Here is a 14,204-nt window from a genome sequence, read left to right as displayed (position 1 = left end):
AAACACCTGGTCAACACCGCTCTCAGGTTGGTAACCAGTACAGAAACACCTGGTCAACACTGCTCTCAGGTTGGTAACCAGTACAGAAACACCTGGTCAACACTGCTCTCAGGTTGGTAACCAGTGCAGAAACACCTGGTCATTCACAACACTGCTCTCAGGTTGGTAACCAGTATAGAAACACCTGGTCAACACTCCTCTCAGGTTGGTAACCAGTACAGAAACACCTGGTCAACACTCCTCTCAGGTTGGTAACCAGTACAGAAACACCTGGTCAACACTCCTCTCAGGTTGGTAACCAGTACAGAAACACCTGGTCAACACCGCTCTCAGGTTGGTAACCAGTACAGAAACACATGGTCAACACCGCTCTCAGGTTGATAACCAGTACAGAAACACCTGGTCATCACTGCAGCGACTGAACGAGGACACGGGAAAACATGACGTTTAGACTATTCCATTTGGTCATGTGACAAGACCTTATCAGAGCCCGGATCAAAACACAGCAGATGTGTGTCCTAAAGGGACCCTATTCCCTATAGAGGGCACTACTTATGACCTACTGGCCCAGGTCAAAGTAGTGTCCTATGTAGGAAATAGGGTCCTTTTAGGACACGGCCATAGGGACCTAAAACGGAGAGCCAACTCCCATCGATAAACCGACAAAGGTTTATTTTATATTTATTTATTTTTACGTTTAATCTGTTATATTTTATATATTTTTCCGTTGATTAAGGATGAGCAAAAGTCCAACAACATTTCCAATCTTTCCTCACAGCTAAATTATAGCGCTAGTAGCAAAATACTATTTTAAAAAAGGAAAATAAATGACTAACAAAATGGCATTGATAATAACAGTATAAAATACATTATTCTATGTTACTGTGTTGACCACAGGGCCTCCCGAGGAAAAAAAATAATAATCATTTTTTTACATTCAAATAACAACTGTTGACCGCACCAGGCTCTCTCACACACACACACACACACTGACACACACACACACTGACACACACACACACTGACACACACACACACACACTGACACACACACACTGACACACACACACTGACACACACGAAAGAAAACTTAAACAGCTATCTTACCTGTGTGTAGTCAAAGTCCGAGAGAGGAGCTATGCTTTTGATGTATTCAATTCTGAACTGGTCTTCGGGGTTGGCGAGAGAGACTGGGGGTTTCAAGGTGCTCATGGCTGACACTATCGTCTAGAAAGAGGAGACACACGTCGGCGGTAAGATGGATGAATACAGGATAAATTAGCTCATAAACCCCTATCTATAAGGGAAATAGGATTGGGGTGTCCCATCAAACACTGAGGATGCATCCCAAATTCTACCCTTATTCCCCAAACAGGCCTAGTGCTGGTCAACAGTAATGCACTATATATATATATAGTGGATTACGGTTGACCATAACCTAGGGCACTAGGCCTGTTCGTGTGTGTGTGTGTGTGTGTGTGTGTGTGTGTGTGTGTGTGTGTGTGTGGAATAGGGTGCTATTTGGGACACAGAATACCCTGGTAAACCACTTGTTTACATAAAACAGGACACAGATTAATACCTACTCACCACTATGGCATCCTTTATGTTTTTCAGAATATCTTGGATTTTCTGTTTCTTTTCTCTGGTGAAGAACAGAACACAGGCATCAGGAGATAGTAACTAACGAAGATAACTTCATCACAATATTCCTCGTCTGTGAACCCAAAGATCCCACGATGGAGACTGGGTAGTTCCTCTCCAGTTCTAGGCCCTGATGTGAACACACTAGAGTCAGTGTGTGTGTTCAGGTCAGACAGGCAGTAAGATATCTCTACCAGTACAACTGTTGTCCTATGTAACTCAGACAGAGAGTAAGATATCTCTACCAGTACAACTGTAGTCCTCTGTAACTCAGACAGAGAGTAAGATATCTCTACCAGTACAACTGTTGTCCTATGTAACTCAGACAGAGAGTAAGATATCTCTACCAGTACAACTGTTGTCCTATGTAACTCAGACAGAGAGTAAGATATCTCTACCAGTACAACTGTAGTCCTCTGTAACTCAGACAGAGAGTAAGATATCTCTACCAGTACAACTGTTGTCCTATGTAACTCAGACAGAGAGTAAGATATCTCTACCAGTACAACTGTTGTCCTATGTAACTCAGACAGACAGTAAGATATATCTACCAGTACAACTGTAGTCCTATGTAGCTCAGACAGTAAGATATATCTACCAGTACAACTGTAGTCCTATGTAACTCAGACAGACAGTAAGATATATCTACCAGTACAACTGTAGTCCTATGTAACTCAGACAGACAGTAAGATATCTCTACCAGTACAACTGTAGTCCTCTGTAACTCAGACAGACAGTAAGATATCTCTACCAGTACAACTGTAGTCCTCTGTAACTCAGACAGACAGTAAGATATCTCTACCAGTACAACTGTTGTCCTATGTAACTCAGACAGACAGTAAGATATCTCTACCAGTACAACTGTTGTCCTATGTAACTCAGACAGACAGTAAGATATCTCTACCAGTACAACTGTAGTCCTATGTAACTCAGACAGTAAGATATCTCTACCAGTACAACTGTAGTCCTATGTAACTCAGACAGACAGTAAGATATCTCTACCAGTACAACTGTTGTCCTATGTAACTCAGACAGACAGTAAGATATCTCTACCAGTACAACTGTAGTCCTATGTAACTCAGACAGACAGTAAGATATCTCTACCAGTACAACTGTAGTCCTCTGTAACTCAGACAGACAGTAAGATATCTCTACCAGTACAACTGTTGTCCTATGTAACTCAGACAGACAGTAAGATATCTCTACCAGTACAACTGTTGTCCTATGTAACTCAGACAGACAGTAAGATATCTCTACCAGTACAACTGTAGTCCTATGTAACTCAGACAGACAGTAAGATATCTCTACCAGTACAACTGTAGTCCTCTGTAACTCAGACAGACAGTAAGATATCTCTACCAGTACAACTGTAGTCCTATGTAACTCAGACAGACATGGACCGCTGTCCCCATCAAAGGCACAGAAGGCCTTGCAGCAAAACACATTATCCATAGACCCTAAGCCTAGCTCCATTATCCATAGACCCTATGCCTAGCTCCATTATCCATAGACCCTAAGCCTAGCTCCATTATCCATAGACCCTAAGCCTAGCTCCATTATCCATAGACCCTAAGCCTAGCTCCATTATCCATAGACCCTAAGCCTAGCTCCATTACCCATAGACCCTAAGCCTAGCTCCATTATCCATAGACCCTAAGCCTAGCTCCATTATCCATAGACCCTAAGCCTAGCTCCATTATCCATAGACCCTAAGCCTAGCTCCATTACCCATAGACCCTAAGCCTAGCTCCATTATCCATAGACCCTAAGCCTAGCTCCATTACCCACAGACCCTAAGCCTAGCTCCATTACCCACAGACCCTAAGCCTAGCTCCATTACCCATAGACCCTAAGCCTAGCTCCATTACCCATAGACCCTAAGCCTAGCTCCATTACCCATAGACCCTAAGCCTAGCTCCATTACCCATAGACCCTAAGCCTAGCTCCAAAAATAGTCAATATAGCTATGACATACATAAGTACATAACAGTAAACAATGTGTCTGCAGTAATAAGGCAGTCGGTCAGGGGAGATGTCATGCCTCACGTACGGAAGCCGTATTCAGCCGATATGTGTCTGCAGAGAGAGAGTCTTAAGTTGCTTTAGGGGAAACCAGACCCACTGACAGAGCTAGTCACCTAGCTGTACAGTACATTGTGTGTTGGAGCTAGTCTCCTGGCTGTACAGTACATTGTGTGTTGGAGCTAGTGGCCTAGCTGTACAGTACATTGTGTGTTGGAGCTAGTCGCCTAGCTGTACAGTACATTGTGTGTTGGAGCTAGTGGCCTGGCTGTACAGTACATTGTGTGTTGGAGCTAGTGGCCTGGCTGTACAGTACATTGTGTGTTGGTCGCTGATAGAGGGGGGCCTAGGCTATGCAGTACATTGTGTGTTGGTCGCTGATAGAGGGGGGCCTAGGCTATGCAGTACATTGTGTGTTGGAGCTAGTGGCCTGGCTGTACAGTACATTGTGTGTTGGAGCTAGTTGCCTAGCTGTACAGTACATTGTGTGTTGGAGCTAGTGGCCTGGCTGTACAGTACATTGTGTGTTGGAGCTAGTGGCCTGGCTGTACAGTACATTGTGTGTTGGAGCTAGTGGCCTGGCTGTACAGTACATTGTGTGTTGGAGCTAGTGGCCTGGCTGTACAGTACATTGTGTGTTGGAGCTAGTCGCCTAGGCTATGCAGTACATTGTGTGTTGGAGCTAGTGGCCTGGCTGTACAGTACATTATGTGTTGGTCGCTGATAGAGGGGGGCCTAGGCTATGCAGTACATTGTGTGTTGGTCACTGATAGAGGGGGGCCTAGGCTATGCAGTACATTGTGTGTTGGAGCTAGTTGCCTGGCTGTACAGTTTATTGTGTGTTGGAGCTAGTCGCCTGGCTGTACAGTTTATTGTGTGTTGGAGCTAGTGGCCTGGCTGTACAGTTTATTGTGTGTTGGAGCTAGTCGCCTGGCTGTACAGTTTATTGTGTGTTGGAGCTAGTCGCCTGGCTGTACAGTTTATTGTGTGTTGGTCGCTGATAGAGGGGGGCCTAGGCTATGCAGTAGTGCCAGACGAAGAATCCAGGCAGTTCTCTAAAACCTATTCTCGGGCAGTCTCACTCACAGTCTCTGATGATAACAAAATATGGTTATGAAATATATATATATATATATCTGGACCTACATGTCAAATGGAGATTCAGGATGGGCTCTCTCATAACAGTGGATAACATGTACTCACTCTGCGTTAAAACCATTTACGTGTAGAATCCTCATCTGCTTCACAACGGTACTTTTCCCGGACTCTCCAGCACCTTCGGAAATGAAGCGAACAAGAGGACTGAATGTTACAATATGTTGCTGATAACGGGACGATTAAAGGAGTCATCTTGTTACCGTTCAAAAAATGAATAATAATGTTATCAAAATGTATTTATTTGCTAGGCTTCGCTTCGCTTAATATCCACCAGCATGACATATTGCGATGGCTGTCAAAAAAACGTGTTAGGGGTAAACGAATGATATTTAGAGCACACCGTGTTCGGGCCAAGCCGTTTAATAAAACCGTACCCAATAATAACAGCCGGTGCGTCGCTTTATACGCTCGTCTTTCTTTTTGCAACTGTTTTTCTATTTTTTTATTCTTCTCTTGTTGTGCCTTTTCGTCGATGCGTTGATCTTCAGTCTTGCTGTTGCCCAAACAACTCATATCTTCCATTGAACTTCCTCGTCTATCGAAAATACGAAATAATAGCCAAAGATGTTGTGCTGTTGTGAAAAACCCTAAATGGTGCGACGCTTCTCCGCCGTTGGGAGGGCTGTGTTCTCCCCGCTACGGTTCCTTTTTATCCGCAACCAACCGGACCTTCCTTCGGCATCTACACTAAATTTAGATTCGCCCCCTCCGCCCCCCAAAAAACTCGAATCGTTGAAATAACAAGAGGATACATACACAAGAGAACGAAGGTTTTCTGGAAACAGACCAAGTGTTTCCCTCTCAGTATTTGATCTAAATGTCTATTCGGTCTCTTAACTCAGCACTGCCTCTTTCTGTTTTACCAGGATGTAGCGGTGCACCGATCCACAAAAACCTTCCATCGCCACAATGTAACAACGCTGCTGCTCGCTCACACACCTACAATCCGCTTACATATCATTTGATCATTTCTGTGAGAAGGGTAGGAGGGCCATTATAATCACATGTGCCTCCCCACCACCACCAGACTTTCCAGTGGCCAGCTATAAGTCCTGAAAACGACGAGAGGGAAGAGACTATCCGCCTGCACAGGTTGGGGAAGGAGAGTTGGCAAGTCCGTTGAATTGACCCTGACCTCGGGGTAAGGTTCTCAATCGTAGCCTACAAAACGAAATAATAACCCACTATAAAACAGGTTATCAGTCACCTACACAAAAACAACATGATCTGAAAAACCTGGGCGCAGCAACGTGATCATTTCTAGCCTTTCACAACAAAACTTTAGCTACCTACTCATTTCACTTCTTCCATTTGCATTCAGTAAAGTCCTGTCATCTGATCAATGAACCATTTGCATTCAGTATAGTCCTGTCATTTGCATTCAGTATAGTCCTGTTATCTGATCAATGAACCATTTGCATTCAGTATAGTCCTGTTATCTGATCAATGAACCATTTGCATTCAGTATAGTCCTGTCATCTGATCAATGATCCATTTGCATTCAGTATAGTCCTGCCATCTGATCAATGATCCATTTGCATTCAGTATAGTCCTGTCATCTGATCAATGATCCATTTGCATTCAGTATAGTCCTGTCATCTGATCAATGATCCATTTGCATTCAGTATAGTCCTGTCATCTGATCAATTTGCATTCAGTATAGTCCTGTCATCTGATCAATGACCCATTTGCATTCAGTATAGTCCGGTCATCTGATCAATGATCCATTTGCATTCAGTATAGTCCTGTCATCTGATCAATGAGCCATTTGCATTCAGTATAGTCCTGTAATTTGCATTCAGTATAGTCCTGTAATTTGCATTCAGTATAGTCCTGTCATCTGATCAATGAAAGCGGGTTCTCAGCACCGAGGTTATTCTCCACACTGGCGCGCAAACTGACCGTTCAGCCCCTATACTAGAAAACCGGAGGAGAGCACTGAGCATAGTCACAGATGTTTACTGCAACGGCCGGTTCACATGGTTGCTGCGTAGCGCGGAATGATAGAGTGTTTGTTTTAGCAGGTTTCAATTTTAATAGATGTTACATTCTATCTCATAATAAAGAATAATTATCATTTTAACTGATGTCATTTTAACTGTAGCAATAGATATGGATAAAATCAAATAGACACAGGACTGAAGGGAGAAATACTAAAGACATCTGGCTACATCCTCCACGTTACTACATCCTCCACGTTACCGTTACTACATCCTCCACGTTACGATTACTACATCCTCCAAGTTACGATTACTACATCCTCCACGTTACCATTACTACATCCTCCACGTTACCATTACTACATCCTCCACGTTACCATTACTACATCCTCCACGTTACCGTTACTACATCCTCCACGTTACCGTTACTACATCCTCCACGTTACCGTTACTACATCCTCCACGTTACCGTTACTACATCCTCCACGTTACCGTTACTACATCCTCCACGTTACCGTTACTACATCCTCCACGTTACTACATCCTCCACGTTACTACATCCTCCACGTTACTACATCCTCCACGTTACTACATCCTCCACGTTACTACATCCTCCACGTTACTACATCCTCCACGTTACTACATCCTACACATTACCATTACTACATCCTCCACGTTACTACATCCTCCACGTTACCATTACTACATCCTCCACGTTACTACATCCTCCACGTTACCATTACTACATCCTCCCCGTTACTACATCCTCCACGTTACCATTACTACATCCTCCACATTACTACATCCTCCACGTTACTACATCCTCCACGTTACAGTTACTACATCCTCCACGTTACCATTACTACATCCTCCACGTTACCATTACTACATCCTCCACGTTACCATTACTACATCCTCCACGTTACCATAACTACATCATCCACGTTACTACATCCTCCACGTTACCGTTACTACATCCTCCACATTACTACATCCTCCACGTTACCATTACTACATCCTCCACGTTACTACATCCTTCACGTTACCGTTACTACATCCTCCACGTTACCATTACTACATCCTCCACGTTACTACATCCTTCACGTTACCGTTACTACATCCTTCACGTTACCGTTACTACATCCTCCACGTTACCGTTACTACATCCTCCATGTTACCATTACTACATCCTCCACGTTACTACATCCTTCACATTACCATTACTACATCCTCCACGTTACTACATCCTCCAAGTTACTACATCCTCCACGTTACCATTACTACATCCTCCACGTTACTACATCCTTCACGTTACCATTACTACATCCTCCACGTTACTACATCCTCCACGTTACCATTACTACATCCTCCACGTTACTACATCCTCCACGTTACCATTACTACATCCTCCACGTTACCGTTACTACATTCTCCACGTTACCATTACTACATCGTCCACCGTTACTACATCCTCCACCATCACTACATCCTCCACGTTACTACATCCTCCACGTTACCATTACTACATCCTCCACCGTCACTACATCCTCCACCGTTACCGTTACTACATCCTCCACGTTACCATTACTACATCCTCCACGTTACCATTACTACATCCTCCACCGTCACTACATCCTCCACCGTTACCATCACTACATCCTCCACGTTACCATTACTACATCCTCCACGTTACTACATCCTCCACGTTACCATTACTACATCCTCCACGTTACCATTACTACATCCTCCACGTTACCATTACTACATCCTCCACGTTACCGTTACTACATCCTCCACGTTACCGTTACTACATCCTCCACCATCACTACATCCTCCACCGTTACTATTACTACATCCTCCACGTCACTACATCCTCCACGTTACCATTACTACATCCTCCACGTCACTACATCCTCCACGTTACCATTACTACATCCTCCCCGTTACTACATCCTCCACGTTACCGTCACTACATCCTCCACGTTAACGTTACTACATCCTACACGTTACCATTACTACATCCTCCCCGTTACTACATCCTCCCCGTTACCATTACTACATCCTCCACGTTACCATTACTACATCCTCCACGTTACCATTACTACATCCTCCACGTTAATACATCCTCCACGTTACCATTACTACATCCTCCACATTACCATTACTACATCCTCCACGTTACCATTACTACATCCTCCACGTTACCATTACTACATCCTCCACGTTACAATGTGATCAGGGCTCTATATAATACTGTGCCAAGGGCTCGGTTTTACGAGAGGTGACAAGGGGGCATAGGTCGTTTAAATAAAAACGGGAGAAAACGCTGCTCATCTGTGATAGGCTATCCGAATTAAAGGGATACGCCTCCGGCCCAAAATATTTGTTTTAAAGGGTCAAGTTTACAGTTGAACCTGGTTCACTCAACTCTACAGAGTTTTAGATAGCGTCTTAATCACCTGCAGAAAAGCGTTAGTGTTATTAGCCTTGGCTTATTTAGCTAGCTAGAACCAGCTCATCTGCCACAGCTACCAGCTATACCAGCTACAGCTATATCAGAAATTGGCTTCACCAAAAGTTCCCAAAACAAAGCTAAAAAAGGAGGAGAGCCACCGAGGAAAACGCCGCCAAGCTCAGCAGCGAAAACACCGCCAAGCTCAGCAGCGAAGACACCGCCAAGCTCAGCAGCGAAGACGCCGCCAAGCTCAGCAGCGAAGACACCGCCAAGCTCAGCAGCGAAAACACCACCAAGCTCAGCAGCGAAAACACCACCAAGCTCAGCAGCGAAGACAACGCCAAGCTCAGCAGCGAAAACACCGCCAAGCTCAGCAGCGAAGACACCGCCAAGCTCAGCAGCGAAGACACCGCCAAGCTCAGCAGCGAAGACGCCGCCAAGCTCCAGAGCCCACCCACCTTTGTCTAATAAATTCAAAATATGAAAAAGGGAGTTTTTCCTAGCCACCGTGCTTCTACATCTGCATTGCTTGCTGTTTGGGGTTTTAGGCTGGGTTTCTTATATAAGCACTTTGTGACATCGGCCCGACTTAAAAAGTGCTTTATAAATACATTTGATTGAGTGATAAACAGATCCACAACATGAGATGTTGCCACCACCATGCTTCGCCATAGGGATGGTGCCTGGTTTACCCCAGATGTGAGGCTTGGCATTTAGGGCAAAGAGTTCAATCCGGGTTTCATCAGACCAGAGAATATTTTTTCTCGTGATCAGAGTATTTAGGTGCCTTTTGGCAAACTCCAAGTGGGCTGTCATGTGCCTTTTACTGAAGAGTGGCTTCCATCCGGCCACTCTACCATAAAGGCCTGATTGGTGGAGCGCTGCAGAGATAGTTGTCTTTCTGGAAGGTTCTCCCATCTCCACCGAGGAAGTCTAGAGCACCTGTCAGAGTGACCATCGAGTTCTTGGTCACCTCCCTGACAAGGCCCTTCTCCCCCGATTGCTCAGTTTGGCTGGGCGGCCAGCTCTAGGAAGAGTCTTGGTGGTTACAAACTTCTTTCATTTAAGAATGATGGAGGCCACTGTGTTCTTGGGGACCTTCAATGCTGCAGATTTTTTGGTACCCTTCCCCAGATCTGTTCCTTGACACAATCCTGTCTCGGGGGTCTACGGGCAATTCCTTTGACCTCATGGCCTGGATTTTTGCTCTGACATGGTCAACTGTGGGACCTTTATATAGCCTAGAGGTTGACCGATTAATCGGCATGGCCGATTTCAAGTTTTCATAACAATCGGTAATCTGCATTTTTGAACGCCGATTATGGCCAATTACATTGCACTCCACGAGGAGACTGCGTGGCAGGATGACCACCTGTTACACAAGTGCAGCAAGGAGCCAAGGTAACTTGCAAGCTAACATTAAACTTATCTTATAAAAAACAGTGAATCTTAACAATCTCTAGTTAACTACACATGGTTGATGATAATACTAGTTTAACTAGCGTGTCCTGCGTTGCATATAATCAATGCGGTGCCTGTTAATTCATCATCGAATCACAGCCTATCACAGCCTATCGAATCACAGCCTATCACAGCCTATCGAATCACAGCCAATCACAGCCTATCGAATCACAGCCTACCAAACGGGTGATGATTTAACGATTTAACGTTTAGCGCGTTCGGGAAAAGCTGTTGAAGTCGGAAGTTTACAAATATATTTAAACTCAGTTTTTCACAATTCCTGACATTTAATCCTAGTAAAAATTCCCTGTCTTAGGTCAGTTAGGATCACCACTTTATTTTAAGAATGTAAAATGTCTGAATAATAGTAGAGAGAATTAATTATTTCAGCTTTTATTTTCTTTGAAAACATTCCCAGTGGATCAGAAGTTTACATACACTCAATTAGTATTTGGCAGCATTGCCTTTAAATTGTTTAACTTGGGTCAAACATTTTGGGTAGCCTTCCACAATCTTCCCACAATAAGTTGGGTGAATTTTGGCCCCATTCCTCCTGACAGAGCTGGTGTAACAGTCTCTGCCCACACATTTTCTATAGGATTGAGGTCTGGGCTTTGGGATGGCCACTCCAAAACCTTGACTTTGTTGTCCTTAAGCCAAGTTAAAGCTTGGTCGCAAATGGGTCTTACAAAATGGACAATTTTGCCACAACTTCCAAAGTTACAACACACCTTTGTAGGGAAGGCAATCCCGCGCTGTCTTAGCTAAGTTTTCATGTCATTGGGTGTAGTCCGTAAAGGTTGAAGTGTGTATGTTAGGATGATAACGTTATAATAATTAAGGAGGAAGCCTGAATTCATGCCAAGAATAATACATGTGAAGTTTGATTTCCTCCCTTCTGTAATAAGCATCCAATTAGGTTCTTTTCCTTTATTCATGTGTTTAATCTGATACTGTTACAGCTCCGGCTAAACTGTTTATGTATGTCAGCACTTCAGAGTTATACCAAGCTAATAAGTCACTCGTAAGACAAGAAGGTTGTAAGAGTGTGCTGAACTGTATTTTCATTTACTTTATAGTATCACAGAAGGTGATAATTCTGACTAAAACTACAGAATAAAGCCGCCAGATAAAATCAAGGAACGGTTGTGTTCTTGGTTACTGGAGGGAGCTACAATGATAATGTTAACATTTGGGTTTTGATCTCTCTCAGAGTGGTTGTGTTCGTGGTTACTGGAGGGAGCTACAGTGTATATGTATATTGGCCATAATTTCAAAAGAATCAAGATGTGATTTGTAGGCGATATTGCCCAGCGATATTGCCCAGCGATATTGCCCAGCCCTAACTGTGTGTTGCACCACACACACACACACACTTTCTCTGGAGCTATGTTGTATATCCATGTGGCCTAATATGAACTAACAATGGATTCCCTGCTTCCTTTCCTGGAATCAGTGGTGAGCTTGGCCGGCCACCAAATCAGAACACAGCGCACAAAGTATCAAAGTATACCAGACAAAGTCAAGGCGGTTTGATTGTAAATGAAGCCAGACTGATAAGCGGGAAGCCCTCACTTTGTCTGGTATACTTTGATACTTTGTGCGCTGTGTTCTGATTTGGTGGCCGGCCAAGCTCACCACTGATCATGAACACTAGAATACTAGTCATATTCTAGAGCTTAGACATTCTAGAATATTAACAGTGATACATTCTAGATTCCAGTTCCAAAACACCCCACATCAAAATGACGATCATGAACACTAGAATACCTGTCATATTCTAGAGCTTAAACATTCTAGAATATTAACAGTGATACATTCTAGATTCCAGTTCCAAAACACCTCACATCAAAATGACGACTCATGAATTGTATTCCAACCAGTTACTTATGTATTTCCTTCTGACTGTATTGTTACTCAAGGAAACAGCTGCCGGGCCACTACTACAAACAGATAAAGTGACCCAGATTAGCAGGGTCGGCGCACCTTGGCCTGGCTGTAACACAATTTGGAAGGTGTCCACTTTCAGAGAAACAGAGGCAACACACACATCACTATTCCACACCATACCACACCCACACCATACCACACCGACCTCACTATACCACACCCACACCTCACTATACCTCACCAAGCCACTGGCTTCTCTGAGTGAAACCTTTGGCCCTCTAATAATGCCAACCACAACCCCCCCCCCCCCCCCCCCCCCTCATCTGAACAGTTAGTCTAACCCACCCCCCATCTGAACAGTTAGTCTAACCCCCCCATCTGAACAGTTACAGTCCAACCCCCCCCCCTCCCCTGAACAGTTCCAGTCCAACCCCCCCCCCCCCCCACATCTGAACAGTAACCGTGATATATATGGACATAGTAACAGGCACCATGTATAAAGGCCAAGGGTGGTGTGGATAGTTGGGAGTAGAGGAAGGAAACACTCTCTAACATTGTGAGAAAAAGAACAGATAGAAGACCCTGTAGCCTACATATTTATTTTATTTCACCTTTATTTAACCAGGCAGGCTAGTTGAGAACAAGGTCTCATTTACAACTAAGACCTGGCCAAGAATAAAGCAAAGCAGAGAGCAATAGGGTCTTAAACCACCTGTATGTCCCTATATTTTATAATAATTTAACACTTTATATTTGTTAAATGCATCGGTTTATTGTGTGTGTGTGTGTGTGGTAAAAGATCCACCATCATAACAATAACAACCCCGGAAATCATCATCATCATCAATGTAACCGTAAACGCAACCAAAACAGAGATACTGGTGCGTAGAAGAGGCGAAATTAACATCCATCTTCAGCTTAGTCAAATGACAACTGCCCGGGGATACCATTTCACGTGGAAAATAGCGCGACATAAGCATAGACCGCACTAGAATAGCCTACATGACCGTACTAGGCATCTGAAAGGCCTCCGTTCACAACACAAGGGAGAAATAGTTTAAAACACGTTCCCGTCCTACCTAGTAATAGCAGCCGGTGAGACTGTTTGTTCTCCCGTTTGAGCTCTTTTCGAGCCCTGTCAATGTTCTTGCTGATTTTCTTCGCCTCCCTCTCGGCCTCCTTCTCCTCGACTAGCAGTTTGTCCCAGTTTTTCTGTTTTTGAGTGCTGGTTGTTTTCTGCAGCAGCTGTAATCTTCGACTACGGTCCTTACCGGTTCCCTTGCCTCCGCCTCCACCCCCGTTCTGTATGAGCACTCCATCAGTGCCGGTGTTGTCTCTACCCCGGGGCTCCCCGGATGGGAGCTTGGCTGAGTCCCCATGGCGTACTTTACCGCTACCGTCTCGAAGCGACGCGCTCTCGCCCTATACACCTGTGTCCTCTTGACGAGTTCCCCCGGCTCGACAAGGTACAGCTGTGTCTGGAGGATGATCCGAGTCCGAAGTAGCGTTTGAAATAGACCCGCTCAGGTCTCCGAAGAGCCGGGGACGCAAACTGTAGCACAGCCCCATGTCGATGGTGACAATATTTATACTCTGTAACTGTGCTATTTTATCAATTAAAATGTTAAAAATCC

The 14,204-nt window shown here is 44.3% G+C and overlaps 1 protein-coding gene across 2 annotated transcripts in view; it reads right to left on the bottom strand.

Annotated features, from left to right (window-relative positions):
* Positions 1 to 9,310, bottom strand: part of LOC109884856 (guanine nucleotide-binding protein G(olf) subunit alpha-like) — a 110,610-nt gene extending 101,300 nt beyond the window's left edge. The window contains exons 1-4 of one of the 2 annotated variants that reach the window (XM_031810833.1): positions 5,581 to 9,310; positions 4,870 to 4,942; positions 1,591 to 1,645; positions 1,108 to 1,227 (exon numbers count right to left, since the gene is read on the bottom strand). In XM_031810833.1, coding sequence (XP_031666693.1) covers positions 1,108 to 1,227; positions 1,591 to 1,645; positions 4,870 to 4,904 — 210 coding nt within the window. In that variant the 5' untranslated portion in view covers positions 4,905 to 4,942; positions 5,581 to 9,310. Of the gene's footprint in view, positions 1 to 1,107; positions 1,228 to 1,590; positions 1,646 to 4,869; positions 4,943 to 5,198 lie in introns of both variants that reach the window. The other variant, XM_031810831.1, reaches the window with a different exon arrangement.
* Between the last annotated feature and the right edge of the window lie 4,894 nt (positions 9,311 to 14,204).

This window comes from Oncorhynchus kisutch, linkage group LG30 (assembly GCF_002021735.2).
Source record: "Oncorhynchus kisutch isolate 150728-3 linkage group LG30, Okis_V2, whole genome shotgun sequence".
In the NCBI taxonomy this organism is placed as follows: domain Eukaryota; kingdom Metazoa; phylum Chordata; class Actinopteri; order Salmoniformes; family Salmonidae; genus Oncorhynchus; species Oncorhynchus kisutch.
The sequence above is the reverse complement of the archived record's forward strand: the minus strand, read 5'-3'. Positions and strand labels throughout refer to the sequence as shown.